A 21,434-nucleotide genomic window follows, 5' to 3' on the forward strand; every position below is an offset into this window, starting at 1 on the left:
GAGATCTTGTCGCCAGTCAAACAGGTTCTACTGCAAATCTTAGAGAGGAGCTTGTAAATATTACATAACAATACACTTGAACATTGGCCAGCTGGTTCAGTGAAGAGAAGAGGGACGAACAGTCAATGCCAACACACCACTACCACCACCCACCAGGCGTTGGGCCCCTCTCTGGTGGAGACAGTGAAGGAGGCCTGGGGACTCAGAGGTCTGACAACTTGGGCTGGTTTTTGCATAGGGAGCTCTGATAATGACCCATTGTTCTGTTGCAGCCTGGGCCTTAGAGTAAATACCAGTTTTATGTTTCACTCCTAATTCACTCCTGTTTCACTCTAATTAAATGCTCCAAAATAAGACCCTGATACGTGAACACAGGTCCTGTACACAGAGATAAGGTAGAGAACATGCAGTGTTTTCATCGGGGGCCTCATAAACACGCTCTCCTCTCAGCGTAGCTCTGACGTCAGAGATGAATGGGGCCGATGCGCAGCGTTCACGGGCCCGTCATTCAGCCCTAACAGGACCGGAAACGGCAGCGGCTATTCCTTCCAAATAAGAGCACACCATACGTCCCTTTATGTGATGAAGGCCACCAAAGTATCTGTCTTTATGAGCTGATAATCTCATAATCATAATTATCTCGTGCCTTTGTATGCTGTTTTTTCATTCATCTTCCATGAACTCTCTAGCCACTTCATTAGGTACCATGGTGAAAACTAATGGATTCTAATATAACGGTCCTGCACTATGTTGTAAACTGTTATAATGTTCAGTTTGTGTTGAAACTGTGCCAGAAAGGAGATAATTCTACTGTGAGATCATTTTGGAGGCTGGAGTTGGTAGTGCTGTTAAACCAGTTTGAATTAAACTCTAAAGTCTTCCTCTGATTTAGCCTGACCACTAACTAAAATGTGGTTGTTAAAAAAGTAGAAACACAAATGCAAAACAATAGTTGTAATACTAAATTTAGTACACTTTCTCGTGTAAATTTCCATTTTTATCTCTTTGTGTAATTATATTTCAATGACCCATTACCCTTATGATGTCTGTGTAGAATAGAATAGAATAGAATAGAATAGAATAGAATAGAGCTGCCATTTGTACAGGAACACTGGAATTCTTGTGCGTTTCCCTGAGTCAAGCATACAAAATCTAAAAGAAATAATTAAAAAAACAGTCATACAAAACAGGCATAGATAAATAAAACAAATATAATTATTCATTCATTTTCTGTAACCGCCCAGCTGTCACTGGCCAAGAGGCAGGGTTCATCCAGGTTGCCAGTCTATCGCAGGTCACAAATACAGTTAAATACAAAAAACATTTTAAAAAAGTATAAAAATAAGTGCACTTATAGACACAGAATAATACATACAATATGTGTAATATAGACAAAATGTGCCTAATATAGGTACAAGATCAGTATCATACTTGGTCTTGGGGTCAACTCAGTGCGGTGGTGCAGTGTTAACAGTTCAGTGTTGCCCATATTGCACATTGTTAGGATGAGATATGGGATATGAAAAAGTATTACACATCGTTTATTGTAGCTGTGTTTTAAGGTGAGCTGTGATATGGGGTAGCTCCTCATCTCCTTAATACCCTGTGCCACTATTCTGACAGTGGCTGGGAAGAAGCTCCTGTGGAAGCGGGCTCCGTGGGCGCTGATGCTCACTCACCCGCGGGGGCCTCATGTTGTGCGCCGGGTCCTTGCACGATGACTCATCTCCCCCTCTGATGAGGCCAAGGTTAGTCATGTCATCAACGTATATTATCATTGCGGTATTGTCCTGTGTGGATGTACAGTCATGTGTGTATAGTGTAAAGAGTTTGGGACTGAGGCAGCAGCCCTGTGGGGTTCCTGTGCTAACTGTGAGCTCAGCAGAGACCTTCTTCCACATCTTCACAACCCGCGGTCCGTCAGTGAAGAAGTCCAGAATCCAGTTGCGGGTGGGTGTTGGTATTCTGCCAGGTTTACAGTGAGCTTTATCCGCCTGTACATACTTTTATCTATACATTTATCTTCACATGAATGCAAAAATAACCTTTTTTTAAGAGAGTTATATGATAAGATTAGATAAGACTTAATTGATAACCATGGGAGATATTATTGCATTAACTTATTTAGCAAGTCATTATTTTGTGGCATTAGTGAATAGAAAGTAGGTGAAAACGCAAACGTTTTGTGTGGTTTATTGTGGTACAGATCAGGACAACCAGTCGTTACCCGCTAACCCTTCTACGCTTTTATTTTGAAAGTGACACCTCCTTCAACATCCTCCCACTCACGCGCACTTGACGCACCTGAACGCGCGAGAGCGAAAGAGCGAGGTTGAGTTGACAGTGTGACAGATGAACACATAGGGACTCGCTGCCGTAATCTGTGGCCGGTTTTGCTGTCAGTCGGCACCGAGCGTTTTTAGCTGGACGGCGGCGGATTACATCTTCGTCAAGACCCGCACCAGCTCCCCGGGCTTAAAGGGGACAGCCAAGACGCCCGGCGCTGCTCGAGATGAGATTCCTGTGCGGTGAGTAGGACTGCTGACGGTGTGGGCCCCGGGTAGTAATGTGTGTCAAGTTTGGCTCGGCTCCGGTGGATTGCGGTAGACCCTTTCGTGCTTCGGGCATCTCCTTAGCATGCTGCCCGCGTCGGCACAGGTTTCATGCGTGTGCTGGTGGCGCGGGCTAGTCCTCTCCGCGCTGTCATGTTGTTGTGGATGCAGCCAGCAGGCATGTTGACAGTAGAGGGAGGGGTGGGGGGGTTGGAGGGGTGTCCCATATGGGCAATTGATACAGTGTAGGATGGTCATTTAGCAGTTTGAGAACAGACAGTCTCATATGACAATACATGAAATAATCCAGATGATGCTCTGCAGACCTGGGCTCCAGTGTGTTTGCACCCACTTCTTGATCTTACTTTATTTTACTCCTACAATAACACAGAGACAAGATAGTGGAAGTTATTATATTATGTGCTTCACATGTGTGCATTCAGTCACTTTAATGTCCTTATTACTTCCATAGGGGGCTACCACATGCAGCACCCTGCAATATAACCACGACCCTGCAATGAAAATGAAAGCAAAATCTCATGGGGATTTTCACAGGTGGGTGGAGGAAAGGGGGCTTGCAGGACCTAACAAGTCCACGAAGTATTACATATCTTCCCATCTGCAGTGAGTCAAAGTGGTTCTTCTTTGAAACACTGATATAGTAAAGCACCAGGAAGCTAATTCTACATTTAACTGTAGATGTGATAACCTCCTCTCAGTTTGTATTCTTATCTCGCAGGCTTTGAGAGCGGAGCGGCTATTAGAACAGGTCCTTGACCCCGTGTGTGTGTGTGTGTGTGTGTTTGTGTACTTCTGTGCACGCTGTTGCTACGTCCCTACGGTTACACAACCAACCTGGAAGCATGCACGGCTGGCACACAGCTACACTGTATGTTGACATGTTCCGAGGGACTGCAAGGATGGCTGGATTTGTAATTGGAATGGTGAACCGTATTTCACCTGTTTTCTTAAGCGGTATCACCTGCTTTTAAACTGATTAAGTGATTAGACACACTCTGTAACAAGAGAGTTAAATTACCGGATCAGCCATTCACGGATGAGTTCATGCTAATACCCGGGTTTGACCGAGGCCAGCTCATCACCTCATAGCCACATTTACAGCACTCGCTGATCTCGCCTTACCCGCCCTGTCATCTGACTAGCGCACCAGAGCTGTGTGTGTGTGTGTGTCGCTTCCAGGTCTTCAGTTTCTTGAAACATCAACACCTACATGTAGTCGGTGTCAAAGAGGCGACGAGTTCAGCACAGTTGATATTCTGTCTGTGTGTGTGTGTGTGTGTGTGTGTGTGTGTGTGTGTGTGTGTGTGTGTGTGTGTGTCTCTGTGAGGGAGACAAAGCAGCGACAGATAGAGGTGTCAGCCACCTATTGTAAGAAAAATGACTCACTCCGTTCTCACAGGTACAGTCCTCCATCTGAGGATCACATAAAACCTCCAAAAAAGATTTTTAGGCTTTCACAGTTTTGCCTGAGCAATTGCAGACTGGTTGCGGTTTAGATACGCTTTTATTTGTTCTCCTCACTGTGTGTAGAATTTATGTTGATAGGTGTGCTCCCTAGCAACAGTCATTCAGTTCAGTGTTGTCTTTGTCAGTTCAGGTGAGTAGGACACACCTTGGTGAGGATCTCCTCCCAGGAATGTTCTCCGCTTGTACATTGTGCGATTTCTGCCGTTGCAATATTCCTGGCACGCAGGTACATTCATGGAAGTGGAATGTCATGCCTCCCCTGCAGGCATTGTTTCGTAATCGAGGCTGTGTAGCAACACATGCATGACGACAGTAGCCTCTGGTGAACAGAGCCACGGGTCAGACATAAGCGTGGCGGATCATTTGGGATGAATTAGTTTAGAATGGTAGAGTTTTGTTTGCTTTGAGAAGCAAATGATGAGGAAAATGTTGCAGAGAACAAACAGCGGAACTGAATCAGATGCAATAAATGTGTTAGTGCTCATGGTAATTTGACAATGTTTAGTTAGAGAGAAAATAAGCGTTCTAATACCCAATTAAGTAACTCAGTCCAGAAAATTGCTTACTTGCTGGTTTCAGATTTTAAAATGTGAGGCTTTTATATTATGTTAAATTGACAGCTGGTCTTTCAACAAAGTATTTTAAGAGCTCATCTTGAGTTAGTTTAAAAAAAACACTAATGTTTATTCGAAGGCCTAATAGTAATAACAGTCAACATCAACACTAACCAGAACCACGTTCAGTCTATGAAATAAAGTGAGAAATGTTTACATTGCCTGAATGCGGTCCCCAAAGTTTAAAGTGCACAGTTTGTGTCGTCGTTTGCTTTGTTGTCTTTTCTATTTATCGGCAATTTAATATTGGAAACTTTCTCAAAACTTTGACTTTTACAGTTATTGCTGATATAATTGTCAAACAATTGCTTAGAATCAGTCCAGCGGTCTTTCTTTAGGTCAACCCAGTGGCAAGGCTTTACCAGAGTTAACTTTAGTCAGTTTACTTTGATCCAGACTGAAATATCTAAAGTGTATGAGTTGCCATCTATGTCCATTAAATATGTCTATGTCTATTAAATATAACCTAATACATCATCTACTCTGGTTGCACATGCTTTTGTGTGATTGTTGTTGTTGTAAAAGCAAATGAATCAGAATGAATCGCTAAAGAAATATTTCACATGTTGGTTTTACTCACTGAGTTGGAACTCTAACTGTGGCTTCCTCCACTCCACTAAATGGTCTGCCTGTTGGTACCGCTGCTTTGACACATCTACCCATTAGTTCACACATTCACACAGCAGCAACTTGGGAGCAACTTGGGGCGCATTGTCTTGCTCAAGGACTCATCAGCAGTCCCTCTGTTTGTGGACAGTAGCGGGCCACGTGCACTCCCGCAGCTAGCGCCAGAAAAAGACAGTCATGGCAGTAGAATGTAGGCTCTTGACTCAGGATTTAGCAGCTATTCTTCAAAAGCACTGTACAGATTACTGTACTGACTAATTGGATTGTTGCATAATCAGTATGAACGGGTGAGTTTTGATTCCTTGCGTCTCTTGTTTTGTCGTTCTCACCTTCAGATCACAACAAAATGGACCTGCATTGAGCGGAGCGCCGTCACAACAGCAGAACAAGATCTCTCTCAATAACTGTCATATCCAGCGGGGGATCTTAGCTTCGGTTCCCTAAAGCTACCTCACAGAGATCCACGGGCAGTCTAAAATAGCCTCATCTAACTTCAACTTATTCACGAGGAGATGGAACACTGACAGCTGACAGGCAACAGAAGGCAGCTCCCCCCTCCACGTCCGCTGGCAGCCATGGCAGGGCTCAAACGTCATCACGATGGGAAGATTGCTGGGCTGTACGACCTGGACAAGACGCTGGGTCGTGGACACTTTGCTGTGGTCAAACTGGCCCGGCATGTATTCACCGGGGAAAAGGTATGCTTGTCTGTACTTGCAAGTTCAACACGCTGTTAAAGGCCTCGCCCTCCGAAACAGACATACCAAGGAGAGTTCATTAGGATCAAAGATTTGTGTAATGCCTCCAACCTCTGAGCAGACTGATTTGCCAACATTTTGTGTTGATCTTGGCTTTTGTGAATGAAAGTGAATAACATCACATGATGGTCCTAATGTTCTTTCTAGAGGCGTTTCCAAGTTGACAAGACTAAACATGAATTATTTTTCGTACGATAGACATCAAAATAGCTTTGCTGCGTGCGCTACGGCTCAGCGGTTAGGATGTGGCAACAACCTCAACAGGAAGCAAAAGCTGAAAGAGGTATATTATCAGTTATATTTATCTGATTTTGTCTCTGTCCCAGGTTGCGGTAAAGGTGATAGATAAGACTAAGCTGGACCCAGTGGCACGTGGTCACCTATTCCAGGAGGTGCGATGCATGAAGATGGTTCAGCATCCCAATGTGGTGCGCCTCTACGAGGTCATCGACACGGCCACCAAGCTCTACCTCATCCTGGAGCTGGGCGACGGAGGAGACATGTACGACTGCATCATGAAACACGATGGAGGCCTCAGCGAAGAGGTGAGCGGGGCTGTGGGCAGCAGAGCGGTAATTAGGTTGCATGGCCCTTGCATCAGTCTTTCAAATGTGCAGATAACCTGCAGAAATGTCCTTTACTTAGGACATGTCTACCATTTAGGGTTACTGTTTTATAGCTGTACCTGACCTTGGACTTGCCTGCCTGCAGATAAGACAAGAGAAAGGGGATCAATATTATATTAATACTAATTCTCCTGGGGCAGGATGAGAATAACTCTCTAGGGAACAGAATTTGGATGTATTTCTTTGGTTTATTTCTGGTGAAGACGGAGCCCTTGTGTGGAAATGCAATGAAGGACAGTTCAAAGGTAGTTAGGAGCTCACCAATGCATGGCGCATACAGAATCACTGCAGTTAATCAATTCCAGGCTCCAGGAGGCAACTGTGCGACACTGAAAGGTGTAAGAGTACAAGTTAAGGAGGGTAAAAGGAAATTCCTAAACTCTATGCAGTGGTCTTAGGTATGATTTTTATTGAACTTCTATGCCTATTTACTGGTGTACAGTGAAGCATTCGTAAGAAGTTATGTCAACACTAGAAAATGTGTGGTATTTGTGAATTCAAAAAAATATAAAATTTGATGTTGTATGCTTTTTTCGTGCATGGTTAGATGAGTGTTGTTCTGTCAGTTATCTGTTGAGCTGCTGTGGTAAACAACGATAAGCTTAGCACAAAGACTGAAACAGCCGCTAAGCTAAAGTAATTGTCTGAAAGCTATCGATCTGTATTTAAACCTCTCATTACTTATTGCTTATCAGAGGTTTAACTGGTTTCCCTGAGAAACCAGTGGTTAACTGGTTATAACTGGCTAGACAAACAATATCAGTGCGTGTGTCCAAATCCCATAAAATAACCAACAGCATTAAATATGTAATAAGGGAAACATGGAGGCGAGACAGCTAACGTTAGCAACTGTGCTAACATTGGCAATTTGGAAGAATTACTAGTCTTTCCACCAGTTATCAGGTTTTTATGTGGTGTTCTCCGCTGTACCCACACTTGAAGTGTAGGTTTTAGACGTTTTTGAAGAAATTATGTTTCAGTACTAAGAAAAAATCAATGTTTTCTATGGAAATAATCCCCACATTGCTATTGTTTGCCTAGCCTAGCAACAGTAACACGGGAAGTTAAGGTTAGGAGCCCTCTGGTTGGTGTTCAGCAGACCAATCAGAAGACCAACAAAGTCTTCTTTTGAGGAAAATAGAAACAAGTCCTCAATACAAAATTTACACATTTTATATTGATATGACTTTAGACAGTGGAAGCCTGGAATACTGTAATACAGTATTATGACTTACTACCATTTCTGTCTCTCTTCCCAGGTGGCCAAGTGTTACTTTGCCCAGATCGTCCATGCCATCTCCTACTGTCACCAGCTGCATGTGGTGCACAGGGACCTGAAACCAGAAAACGTGGTGTTCTTCGAGAAGCAGGGTGTCGTCAAGCTCACCGACTTCGGCTTTAGCAACCGGTTTCAGCCCGGGACAACGCTCAACACCTCCTGCGGCTCGCTGGCCTACTCGGCTCCTGAGATACTGCTGGGGGACGAGTATGATGCTCCTGCTGTGGGTACGTTTGAAGAGCCGACACTGAGGGAGCTCTGGGTGACACAGTGGGGAGATTTCTATACTGATCAACCAAAGTTAGGTGGTTATGAATGTTTTTACCTTTACAAGAAAACAGGACACAGGTCTCAGTCTCTCACTGTGTTCCTAGCAGCAGAACGTGTTACAAGTTGTCCTCAGCATATTGGCCTAGTTAACTGATGCTTTCATATCTTAGCCCATATGAGTTGGTGTGATAGCTCTGCATTTACTATCCACTATATTATATGACCTACAGTGCTTTGGATGGACCCTGCAGACAAGGTGGCACGTTGGCAGCATTATCAGCCAGCTGATAGACGGAGAGAGTTCAGAGTTCAGAATATGTAGCAGACAGCTTTGAGATTAAATGATCCACAGCACTGCGGTCCTAAATCTCAGATCCGACTGAAATTGGTTTCCTCAGGCTTCTCAGCCCTCTCTTCTTCTGTGATCGGCGTGCACGTACACCTGAAGCTGCCCCACCATCACTGTCACCATCATAGCGGATCTCAATTCTTGCTGAGCGGCAGCTCGGATATTATATTAAACCATAATGGAAAAGAAATTAAACAAAAGAAATGCGTAGGTGAAAAAGGAAAAAAGAAGAAAACTGACAGAGCGAGAAAGGGTGCCAGCAGACTTTCTGTCTACCCAGAGGCCACTGCATCAGAGCAAAAAACAGGGGAGAAAAAAGCAGGAGCAAGAGAGAAGCATTTTCTATTTTTCTGACTGAGTGGATGTGGAGTGGCTATTTTCTTCTGTCTGCCTCTGCTCCCTGTCGCTCGCTTTTGTGCCGAGCAGCTCCCGTATTTTGAGAGTGGAATAATAATATTTGACTGCATGTCTGTTTTTGTGTGATTGTGTGAGTAGTTGAATATGTGATGTCAGCTTTCCCTTAGAGGCCTGTGTTCACACTCATTTGTGGACATTTCCAGTGTGTGTGTGTGTGTGTCTGTCTGTGTGTGTGGTCTGTCCTCTGCAGTGTTCATACGGCCTGCTCGCTATTGTTCACTCAGCTGAGATGATGGTGTTTTGATTGCGGGGATTATCCACCCAATCGCCGTGTTCTTTTCCTGGCAGACAGATTTGACTTCTTCATTGTTCTTCTCTGACATTTGTATCAAGACTAGAGCTGGAGTTGACAAGTATTTTCATTAGCCATTCATTTGTTGTTTATTTTCTTGATTAGTCATCCTTTAAACTCATATCAGATGTGTAATTAGTTTTCTCAGAGGAGTGTTATAACTAGCAGATATTCACATTTGAGAACTGGTCGGTTTCTGAATTTTGCTTTTAAAAATAACAACAATTAATCTAAATAGCCACTACAAATGTTCTGTCAATCAACAACGTTCAGTCAGCTAGTCGTGTCTAATCAGGACCACTTATGAAAGCACTGAAACAACTGCTGCGTGTTTACTGATTGGCGATCTGTCATTTACAATTGAAATTCCATTGACTGAAATGAAAGGCCTTTTAAAGACAAACAAAAGTATTTTTTTTTTTAGTTCTGTGAAAAAGATTTTCATTTTTCAGAGCAGACGGTGATGGCGTGACAAGTTTTGAAGTTCTTCTGTGTGTGGGCTCCCTCCTTTTAATCCTTTAGTAAATCAAAAGTTAAATATAGATTTCTTTGCTTCCTCTTCCAGAGGCACAAGCTGCGCTTAAAAATAATAACTTACCTAATAGCAGTTACAAAGACCATGCATAATTCAGAGTACGTCTGTGCATAATGAACATGCACAAATGAAGAAGAAAAAAGGATCTGGTCTCATCGATGGGCAGGACAGGATGCTGAGCTTGTCCCACTCAGTCTCAGGGTTAACAGTGTCGAGACACAAGGGAGCGGTTATTGGTTATCTGAGGAAAACAGTGGTGTTAAAAAGAGATGTTTACACTCTCATCTGTCACCACCGAGTGACCGACGTCGTCAGGGCAATTGATGCTAATGTATAGTGACGTGAGCTGTGTTATCCAGAGACGTGTCAGCCATCTGGTTTATAAATAAAGTTATCGAGGAAGGAAGTTTGGCGGACCACTGACGCAAGTGATGAGGGAGCAGGGTTGCGGTTGCTAGGATACGTTGGCTAGGGGTAAGATGGTGGTGGGGACTGCAGCAGCAGCATTTGCTCCCTCCATCAGCGGTCTGAAACACTCCTTCACAGCCTCGGAGCAATAAATACCCGCCTCCCACTGTAAACTGGCACATTTACTTTACCAGATTGAAATCTCCTGCGTATCCTGGCAAAGTGAAGTGATGTGAAGACAAATCAGCAGGGGGGCTGAGGCCGATAAATCCACACGGTCTTCAGTTTTCTGCAGAGTAAAGCTTTAAAATCCCAAACTGAGGTTATAAGAGCACAAGCTTTGTTCAGGTAATAATCGGTACATCTGCTGTTTCGTCTTTGGAAAGCCCAGGAAATCTTTTGGTTCTGTTTTGTTTTTGATGTTTGGAAGTACATACATCTCGTATTCTTGGGTGCCACAGCAGAACAAGCGGCATTATAACTCGGAAGTAAGTTAGAACCATGCAGCCTGAACAAATTCAAGATAAATTATAGAAAAAAAAAGAGCTCAAAGATTGGTGCTTTAAAGCTGCACTAATCAGTAGTTTTACTATAACAGAGAATCAAATGAATGTCCCCCACATCTTTCTTTGCATCTCTCAGTGTAGAACTTCCATCAACCCCCAGCTGCAGGCAGTCATTTTTTGCAAACTTAGCATCTAGCTGGTGAACACAGCGGAACGCTTAGCTGATAAGGGGCCGGATATACGTCTGAAGAGCAGCTACAGTCTTACAACAGAGCTAAAAGGAGAGAAGGAGCGGCATAACATCAGTGATGCATTAATATTGTATTTCCAGTTTCCTTTTCCAGAAGGCCCATGTCCATTCTCTGATGAATCACAACTGTTTTGGAGGCCTACACAATATTAGGAAGGTGGTCATAATGTTATGCCTGCTTGCTGTATTTCAGGATAAAATGGAATACGTGGGTGGGATTTAGGTACAAGAGGGCACCCATACCTTCCTCAACCACATTCATGAGGGAGACATGAATAAATGAGACCTCAGCCACATTCTTTGTAATGTTTTCACTAGCTTGAATACTTTCCTGCAGCTAGATACGTGCCGGCAGTCAGTTAAGATTATGGAGAGGTTAACACGGGGACACGGTTAGAACATATTTGTTTTTATTTCACCGCATCTTCAAAAGAGAAAATGCACACACTGAACCAGCTGACATTTGCTCAAAATGGGTCAAATTACTGACTAAGACACTGACTGTGTGCTTCTGCGTTGCTGTCTCTCTGCTCACATTCAGTGTATGTCTGCAGAATGTGTGTCAGTGGACCATCCTGCTGACCAGGGCGGCAGCGAGAGCCCTGAGCGAGGCGCTGCTCTTCTGAAGCGGCTAATCGGACCCAGAGAACTGTTCCATAAAATTAGCATTTGTGTGAAGCTTGGGGGGGGGGGGATGAACACGTTAACCCACTTTCCTGGGCTTTGTGTGTTTGTGTGGGAGCATGATGCTAGCTCCAGGCAGCAGTGCCGAGCCGCCTCATCCTTGGTTAGACAGATGTGTCCTAAGCTGGGACGTATTTACGGAAATAGATCTAATCGAATGGAATCCAGGCTTTATTTGAATTGTGGGGGGAAGGGGCAGTTCTTCTTCGTTTTTTTTTTTAAATAAAATAGGTCACTGCAACAGTAAGGACATATAGGCTGCCTTTATCCATTACTGTTTTCTCTTTTTTATTTCTGTGGCCATTTCTCTTAAAAATTCAAACTCTCTTTCGACTTTTTTTGTGAATGCATTCTCTCTGTGTGTCTGCAGATATCTGGAGTCTGGGGGTGATCCTTTTCATGCTGGTCTGCGGTCAGCCCCCCTTTCAGGAGGCTAATGACAGCGAGACGCTCACTATGATCATGGACTGTAAATACACGGTGCCTCCACACATCTCCCCTGCATGCAGAGAGTGAGTAACGCGCACACATGCCCGCAAAGATGGACGGAGTACTCTGCAAGTGCTGCATATTTCATGTTTATAGATGTGTGAAGAAAAAGACAGCAAAGAGAGAGGAGCGGCCTCTCTTCTGCTGCTCCCCGTTGTCCTGCTTTCACTCAGTGCTGCAGTCAGCTGCTCCGCCAGAGATGCAGTGCTGCGTTAAGTGTATCTAATGCACCCTGTAAAATCTGCCTTCTATTTTTGACATCGCGATGTCGCTGAATACAGCTGGAAAAGCTGCAGCTTTGAAGGAGCATGTTAGTCTTGGACATGACTTCATTTAATGTTAACTTTCACACAGATCTTCAAATATTGGCACGTTTTCCTGGTATTGTTTATTTGAACCCTCTCACAAATCTCCCCATGCGGCCTCGTGGAAACAGCTTCTTCCTATGTGTGTGAATCATTTAGCCGGCGAGGTTAGACAGGCTTTCTGAGCAAGACTGCCGAAAATATAATAAAAATTAGCCCCAGGCAGGAGTTTTGGGTTTGAGATGTTTTGCTTGAAACGTTTATAACCTCAGCAAGAGCTTTTGATTAATTAGGCAGTACAAACGGAGGTATAAGGCACAAAAATATAAGACATTGTGAAAAAAAAAAAGCATCTTAGGTTTGTAGTTTTGTCCATCGTTTATGGAGGCAGGGCTATGACAACGAGGTGAAGTCTGAGAAGCAGCTATGGGACCATAAGACCACTGGTTAACCACCATCTGACTGTAAAAAGAGTTTGACAGTTTCTGCATGAGGCAGAGATTTAGACAAAGATCTGAAATATGGTTACTGTAAATAATCCTATCCTGAGGGCAGCATTACGCCCACTAGCGCAAAAACTGCTAAAAAATTGTAGAGAAAGAAGAAGAATAACAGCAAGTACAAGAAGAAGAAGACCAACTAGAAGAAGAAGACAACCAATAAGAAGAAGACCATGTAGAAGAAGAAGAAGACGTTAGAAATGTTTCCAAGTGTGGAAAATAAATCTATTCGGTGAATACAGTTTGATTCTGACACATAAGAAAGATGGCCTCAACAAAACAACACTAAAACTACCCCTACAAAATTAAGAACTGCATGTCAGTTGGATTAAACAGGAATTATCCTTTAGTAGAACACAGTGTTAATGACTTTGCAAGCTCATAAAAATCCACAGCCTATATCTAAATATCCCTACAGTGATGAGCAGATGTTTCTTCAGTTTGTCTATTATACTAATGGCTAATCTCGCTTCCAGTCTTATAGGCAATATGCTGCAGAGAGACCCTAAGAAACGAGCGACCCTAGAGCAGATCGAGGGCCACCAATGGCTTCAAGGTGTCGACCCCTCCCCGGCAACCAAGCTGTCCACTCCTCTGGTGTCTCATCGCAGTTTGTCGGAAGAGGAGCACGGCTCCATCATCCAACGCATGGTGCTGGGGGGCATCGCAGACAGAGACGCCATAACTGAGTATGTGTCCCTCTCTCTCACTTTCACACAAATAAACGGGCAGATATTCTTTCCTGTGTAATCTCCAAAAATTTGTCATGGCTCACTGGTGCTACTAGGGCCTAATTGAGTGTCATCAACAGTTTAATTGCCATTAGAAACCAGCTGGCTGTCAATCCTGATTTGTTGCCATGTCAGATTTAATCTCGTCACTTCTTTTTGACTCACAGTTCGGTGCAGATCAATGCGTGGATACGCACGCGTGCGTGCAAGTGTTTTGGAATTAAAACAGATTTTGTCTCCGCCGTCTCAGGGCTCTGGAGTCAAACCAGTACAACCACATCACAGCTACATACTTCCTGCTGGCCGAGAGGATGCTGAGGGAGAGGCAGGAGAAGGAGCAGCACACCCAGACACGATCGCCCAGCCCCAGCAAGGCCCAGTTCAGGTACACAAACACAATGACACACATGCACAAATATTTCTTGAGACAGACAGAATGCTGCCTCTGCAGTGTTGCATACTGTCAATCGCCAAAAAATAAATAAATAAAAAAGACAGCTGATGGACAGACAGAGCCCTTGTTTCAGCAGGGAATGAAGGACAGACTGAGAATAGAAGAGAGGCTGCAGATCAGCAACACTGTCAGGGATGCGCTAACAAACATATATTGAAATCAAAAGGAAAGGGGCTAACTGTGTATATTCTCAACTGAGAGAGGGATTTGGGGATACTTATAAAACAAGCTGAACTTGGAAGATAGAAAGTAACTGAGGTGATATTGTCACACATAACCGGATCTTGTCTGTCTGATTTCACAGCATCTCTTTTTTCTGATTTAGGTATCGTAATGAGCACAGGGTTTGCAGTCAACTGTATTAAATGGGTGTTTAGATGCAATGCTAGAGAAACACAGGTTCAAAATGGATACATAGTTGGGACCCTGATGCTGGGCCTGGCACTGACACTCATTAGCATTAGCCTTTAGCCTCAAGTAACTGTTCATCGGCTAATGCTACTATCTGTTTACTGCTCTGTAGTCAATGAGATGTCTGTTTTAGTTAATATCCTCTAATGTTAATGGGCTTATGTAACACAGAAAGGCAAAGTGTCTTGTAAATTCTTTGCATGAAGGAATTAATCTCAGAAGTTATATATATTCAGATAGAGGAAATAATATGGGTCTATTACTGTCAGTGAAAGAAATATTTCAGCATTGTAAGAAATTTAAAAAAGTTGGAAAAACTGACGTCTCATTTTGTACAGAAGACTCAATATGAAGCAGCAACCAGTTAACTGAGTGTAAAAATTGGAAATGGGAGAAACAAACTGTCAGAAGGTGAAGCACACCACTTCACACATCGTATCACATTCTTCCGTTCTAGTATTTGTACAAACTAAGCAAACAGAGTGAGCACAGAGGTGGAGTCAGAAAAGTAGTTAACTGTAGTAACATGCCGGTGATATTTCACTACGGGGCATGTTTCAACAAATCCAGACAAACTGCATACAACTGGATAGTCCTGGAACCAATCCAAGCAGTTGTGTTGTTAACAAATTCTGCCCCACAGCGCTTAGATAACGTGGATAACTACATCGCTGTTACTCTTCTGTAAATCCCAATTTTTTTGATTTTGTTTAAACATTGGGTTTAAACCTTCACAGGCAATCATGGCCCACCAGAGTGGATGTTCACCAGGATGTCAGTGATGGGTTGGGAGGCCCAGCTATGTCCCACCCTGGGGGGCCCCAGTCTCCTGCCCGCAGTGCAGAGAGTCTCCACAAAGGCCCTAGGCCCAAAACAGCTCTGCTGGACCTCAGTCAGCGGCAGGAGAACCACACTCCAGCATCTAACCAGCAGCCTGCTCGACAGAACCAGGAGAGGGGGCTCAGGCCTCTGGGAAAGCCCCACTCTAACCCTCTCAGGCTGGGATCTTTGGCCACAGTGGGCCCTTGCAAACCTCGTAGCCCCAGTCTTTTCAGTGTGGAGGAGGATGAGGAAGAAGAGGGGGCAGAAGACAAATGCCCATCTCCCTCTACCCTGCCTGCCCAGGTGGTCCTTCGCTGCAAAGCCTCCTCATCGTCTTCTTCCGGTAATCGTCTGACATCTCGTATGAGTGCTCCAATTCTTAACCAAATCCATGAGGAGGATAAAGAGGATGAAGAAGAGGATGAGAGGAGGGGGTTGCATGGGCTCGGTCCACCCAAACCCAGCCTCAGTCTCAATCTGAACTGTAGGATACCTTCTCCTCTAACACTCTTGCCATCACCTAAAACTGTTGGTGTTACGGCACCGGTTGCCTCATTCACTCCCAGCTCAGAGACTAGTGATGATGATACAGAAAGTCACTATAAACCAGATTCAGCAAGTGTAGGTGGACACGGGGTTGAGAGAGATGGGAGGAAAGAGGATAGAGAGAAAAGGGAAGCAGGACAGGGTAGTCCCTCCCACTGTGCCAGTCCTGGCTCAGGGTCGGGCCAGGGTAAGGGTACAGCCAAAGCTGCCAGTGGGCTGGTAGAAAGCCTAAAGCTGATGAGCCTGTGCCTAAGCTCTCAGTTCCACAATCTAACTGGGGGAGGAGGGGGAGGTGGTGGTGGTGGTGGTGGTGGTGGTGGTGGCAGTGTTGGTGTCGGAGCGGACTCCCAAGACCGGCCCATGTGGAGGATGTGCATGGGTGGTTCCACAGGCAGTTTGGATAAGGTTTCACTCTTGGGTGGCCCTTCACCCAGGGGGAACCTTTACCACCAGCCCCCAGCGGGAGACGCACTGGCAGACCCGCTGCTGGAGGGCCCCTGCTCGGCGACCCTGAGGCTGGGGGAGCTGGACCTGGCCAGGGAGAACCACAGGAACATGAAGAACCGCGTGCTACAGATGCCTCTGAGCGACAAAACTCTGTCTGTCAACATTCACCGGAGCCCCAAAGAGGGTCTTCTCTGCACCCCCACCCCACACAGCTGCTGCCAGGTCATTTAGAGCGCAGACAGCCGCTCCGTCGGCTGCTGCACCTCCACACTCCTCCACTCACAGTCATACGTCTCTTTTTATCTCGTTTTCGTTTCAGTTATGTCGCCACAGGCTCATGAGTTCACATCAGTTTTTGAGTTGTTTTTTATTTTATTTTTATGTTTAACGTGGTGGATAACTGGGAGAAAGTCCAAATGCCAAAATTGCACATTTAGAGACACAAAAAGTCTCCACGGAGGAGACTGGGTGCGACACCTGAGTATGAAGCACTTTCAGCTGATTTAATGGAACACTAAGGCTGCATTTTAACCTGCAGGTGTGTTTAAATAAGAGACAATAACTGATACAAGAGGTGCTCACAACCCTGCTTTTACACACCTGTATACACTGTACGCACACAATGTTCACTCTGATAAGCTGATAAAAGGGAAAGCTGATGAGTTTTGGCCTCATGTTACATATCGTCTTTTTGTTGTACTTTGAAGCGTTTTTAATCGTATAATTTTTAAGTTATTTTTTTGAGACAATCATTTTATTATTTTGTTTTTTAATTCAGACTGAAAGAATTAAGTTATGAGTGTGTTTTCATTCGAATGAGGACAAGTCAGGGTGAAAATGGACAGCAGCACTTAAGTACGATGGTGGTACACGATATTTTGTAGTCTATCACTGTTTTATTTTTCTATCTTGAACATGCTCTGCAGAAAGAAAATGCACACACACTTGTCAAGTCACTGCGGTTGGACGGCAGAGTTTGTACATATGTGAATAACCTAGCAGTACTCTGTACTTGTAGTATTAACAGTAAAGTTGTATTGCAGTAGAAACCTGAGTGCTAGATCGTTATACACCATTATTCTTCATTCCTACTGGATGTTCAGGGTTTTGGTTGGCCCCAGAGCCAGGCTTTGATGGTTGAGACAAAAACAAATATTAAAATCTCCACTGACAATTAAACATGCAAAGGCAGCTCTTTAAATTCAGCTCAGTTCACTGTAATTGGAAGAAACATCGAATACTGGGTGGAACCCAAACCATGTTCATCTCGTAGCTTTCCAGGATCACAGTAGCCACTTGTAGCGTGTTCCAAGACGACAACAACAATAACCGAGGGGTTTCAACAGAACATAACAGCTGCCCCTTCAAGTGTTGGTCTGTGTAACTGGATGTGTGACCCGCCCCTAGTGGAGTATATAACTTGACAGTGCATGTGTTTTACTGTAGCAACCTTATTCCTAACCCACGAGGTCAAGCCACCTGTCGTATCTACCTAAGTAACAGATTACAATGGTCACTTTACTGTAACCTCACAGCAATACCAGCGACTGCAAAATGTACAACAATAAATGGATGTGCCATAAAATCTGTCTTGAGCATATTGTACTGTATGTATATGATAGAGATCTATTAAAATAAAATGACGTGAATGGAGTCTGTTCCTTGACTTTTGGTGAACGAGCATTGATTGTCCATTTTCTTTTATGCATCTGTGTATAAGTTTAGAAACTGTAGGGTTGTGTATTAGATGATCGTGCAGCCAGATGGCACATAAGATGTAATGCATTGTCTGACCAGTGCTTTTGGATCAACTAAAACAGAATGGAGAACAGAGACTAGAATAGAGAGATACTTGTTCCTATAATGTTATTGTGGGAGTCATGACAGCCTCCCTGATCAGTTTTCTCTCTACTATCTCATCTTCTGTGCTGTATTTTCGCTGCACTCCATAATCTATTATCACTTACCCTGTACAGCAAGGGTCTTTAATGGGTCTTTAACGTTTTCCAGCCCAAGGACCCCCAAACTGATGGAGAGATGGAGCGGGGACCCCCTACTTATGTATATGTGTATTTAAAGACATTTAAATTTGTGGAAAAAATTGCGAAGGGGAATATAGAAAAAAAAGTCTAATCAACCAAAACTTTAACGATCCCTCTGCAGTACCTGGGTCACGGACCCCCTGTTGAAGACCTCTGCTGTGGAGAGTTGGTGGGGGCTGGAGCCTATCTCTGCTGGCTTTGCGAAATGCGGTGTACGCCCCGGACCAACCATTCACATTCACATGCACATGCACACCACGGCCAGCTTACAGACACGTCTTTGGAATGTGGGAAGAACCCGGATAAATCACATGCAGGAACATGCTAACTCTGCACAGTTCTAATTCCAGCCCCAGCTGGAAGGCAGGTTTGAACCTGCCTGATGCCAGACCCGGCTGTGGGATGACGGTACAGGACTAACTGCTAACGACTTCCCTGCTGCTTCTAATTCCTTGGAAAAATATTTGTAGTCCTCACATACAGTAAGTGGTACTTGCTTTGTGAACTCTGTGGCCTATGGATCTTGTGGCAGAAGGCAACTAAGAAAATGTCAAATCCTTCAAGAACAGCTGAGCTTTATTTGAACAGAGTCCCTTTGTGTGAAGACAGGCGTGCACTTTTTCACATAAACTGAATGAGAATTTGTTTCAGAGCGCAGACACATACCCAGTTATAAAAAAGTGTACACATTTGGAGGTGAGTTATTCAAAGTTTAAAATTTGTATCTTTTATCTATGAAATGTGTTGGTTTTAAGCGGCAATGCATAGGTTTAATTTTTATTAAAATAAAGGTACAAAAGTTATGATTTTGTTGATCTTTTTATTTACAATTTTAATGTCTGTAAAGGTTCCATTAGGATCAAAGTGATATACTTTTTGACGACAACGTGATTTCTTTTTCTTTTTTCCCCCATCCATGGTATCTATAAACAGAAAAATAGATAGAGATCATTTCTACGGAAGAGACTTGATTGAGCAGATTGGACCTGTGTGATTCACCCTTTCTGTTTCTATTCCTGAATGGTCTCGACGCTTCCCACCCCCAGACACTGCAGGGAGTTGTAATCTCTGCAACATCTGGGCTACTGTTCCACATCAGCCAGCTGGGAGGAAATCAGATCAGACCAGATGAGCTCTCGGGTCGACGCGTGAACCTGTGTGACCCACAGTCACACACACACACTCATGAATGACGGCAAGTGCAAATCCTCACACAAACAAGCAGGAAGACATTCTGGATAACACACACACACACACAGGTGACATAGTTGTGATGTGGGTTTCAAATGGTGAAAGGGATCTCAGAGGATGGTTTGTCAGAAAGAGGATGTCACGTGCACTCTGAGGCACGTGCTGGAATTGTCTGCCCACAATCTTCCCACAGCTGCGAGACCGACACATCACTGCTGCCTAATCTCTGTCAGCCTCTTTCTGTGCGACCCTTACTGTTACGAATGGTTTCTATATATAACATAATATCTAGAACATGTAGCGCTTGTTTTATGTGGAAAGGCTTTGAATTAGTGGTTGTGGTGTTTGCAGAAGATGCTGTGTGTACGTAGACGAGGGATCAGCCTGGCACACTGGCACCATCAGCAGCAGACTGTCACGGTTTAGGTGGTGAGGTCGGACCCGAACACAGGACTCCAGGAGATGAGGCAGAAGTTAGAAACAAACTGGCTTTAATGAAAACTAACAAACAAGCAGGTAACTGAATGCACCGCACATGGAGCAGTGTAATCCAAAAATACAAAAGAACAGGTAAGAACTGGAAAACAGAAGGACAGAAGAAACATGCAATTCAATTCAGTTCAATTCAATTTTTTATTTATATAGCGTCAATAACAATACAAATCGTCTCAAGACGCTTTACAGAACCCGGCCTGAAACCCCCAGAGCAAGCCTGAAGGTGATGGTGGCAAGGAAAAACTCCCTTTTAACAGGAAGAAACCTCGAGCAGAACCCAGCTCATATGGAGGAACCCATCTGCCTAAGGCCAGACAGGTACAGACAGAAGAAAGAGAGAAGAGAACAGCAAAGAGAGAAGAGAACAGCAAGATAAACATACATCTGTCATAGATACACATATCTGACTAAAGCGTACACGTGGAATCTTAAATATAATAAATAAATAATACAGAGAAGGATAACAGAACAGAAGTTCCACACAATATGGGAGGATTACAGACAACAGAGAACAAAGGGAAAGGCAGGGCTATATAGACACACAACTGGGCAGAGAGGTGATGAGACACATGTGAAACTGATGAGGGTGGAGACACAAGGAGAAACCAACGAAACAATCAAAAAGGGGAGAACACAGGACACCAAGGAAGAACTTTACAAAATAAAACAGGAAGCTCAAAACAGGTTCTCAGGGAATCTTTAAACATACAACCACGACTCAGACACATTATCTGCTTCTGGCAGGTCACTGTGCTTTATCAGTAGCAGTCTGGTAGGTTAACTCTCTGACTGATGTTGATACAAAACAGTCTATTTACACTGTGACAATTTATCAGCTGAAAACGGAGAACAATACAAATGGGTTTGCTGCTAATGATGAACATCATGAATAGAATTTCACATTGTGTTGCTCTCATTGCTGTCACAGCAAAGTTTTAATCTACCTACCTAACACTAAACAGCCGCCACGCGCACGGTTTCTGCCTTGTGAGCATAGTGGACCATGCAGCGCCCAAAGAGCTGCATATTTCCCACAGGAGGTGGTGGAGACCAAAACCTGAGCAACTGTTAATACTGAATCATCAGATCAGAACTCTATCTTAGATGTTTGCTAGCATTTCTCAGTAAGTGCAGGATATGTACAGAAAATAATAAACCTAAAGCTAATAGATTAGCAATATCAACTTAAAATTGGCCTAAAAATGAATTGCTGCATATCAGTTGTTAGCGCTGTAAAATCAAGAAGCAAGTACCTCCAAATACTTAAATTGTACTTATTTTTGGTTGCTGAGGGGCATAAAAACAAGCTGACACACCTAATGTATGTTAGACAGATCATTCTAAAA

The 21,434-nt window shown here is 43.9% G+C and overlaps 1 protein-coding gene across 2 annotated transcripts; it reads left to right on the forward strand.

Moving 5' to 3' along the window:
• The first annotated feature begins 2,145 nt into the window (after positions 1–2,145).
• Positions 2,146–18,104, forward strand: LOC311501929 (SNF-related serine/threonine-protein kinase-like). 2 transcript variants are annotated; one of them, XM_084563997.1, is made up of 9 exons: positions 2,146–2,528; positions 3,025–3,107; positions 5,617–5,979; positions 6,366–6,584; positions 7,925–8,171; positions 12,026–12,167; positions 13,426–13,638; positions 13,931–14,065; positions 15,283–18,104. In XM_084563997.1, exons 3-9 carry the CDS (start codon positions 5,857–5,859, stop codon positions 16,589–16,591), a joined length of 2,388 nt encoding a protein of 795 aa, XP_084420123.1. In that variant the 5' UTR covers positions 2,146–2,528; positions 3,025–3,107; positions 5,617–5,856; the 3' UTR covers positions 16,592–18,104. The 2 variants fall into 2 exon arrangements, with proteins under 2 accessions (XP_084420123.1, XP_084420122.1); XM_084563996.1 differs by lacking the exon at positions 3,025–3,107.
• The last annotated feature ends 3,330 nt before the right edge of the window (positions 18,105–21,434 follow it).

Source organism: Chelon labrosus, assembly GCF_963514085.1.
Source record: "Chelon labrosus genome assembly, chromosome: 16".
NCBI lineage: Eukaryota > Metazoa > Chordata > Actinopteri > Mugiliformes > Mugilidae > Chelon > Chelon labrosus.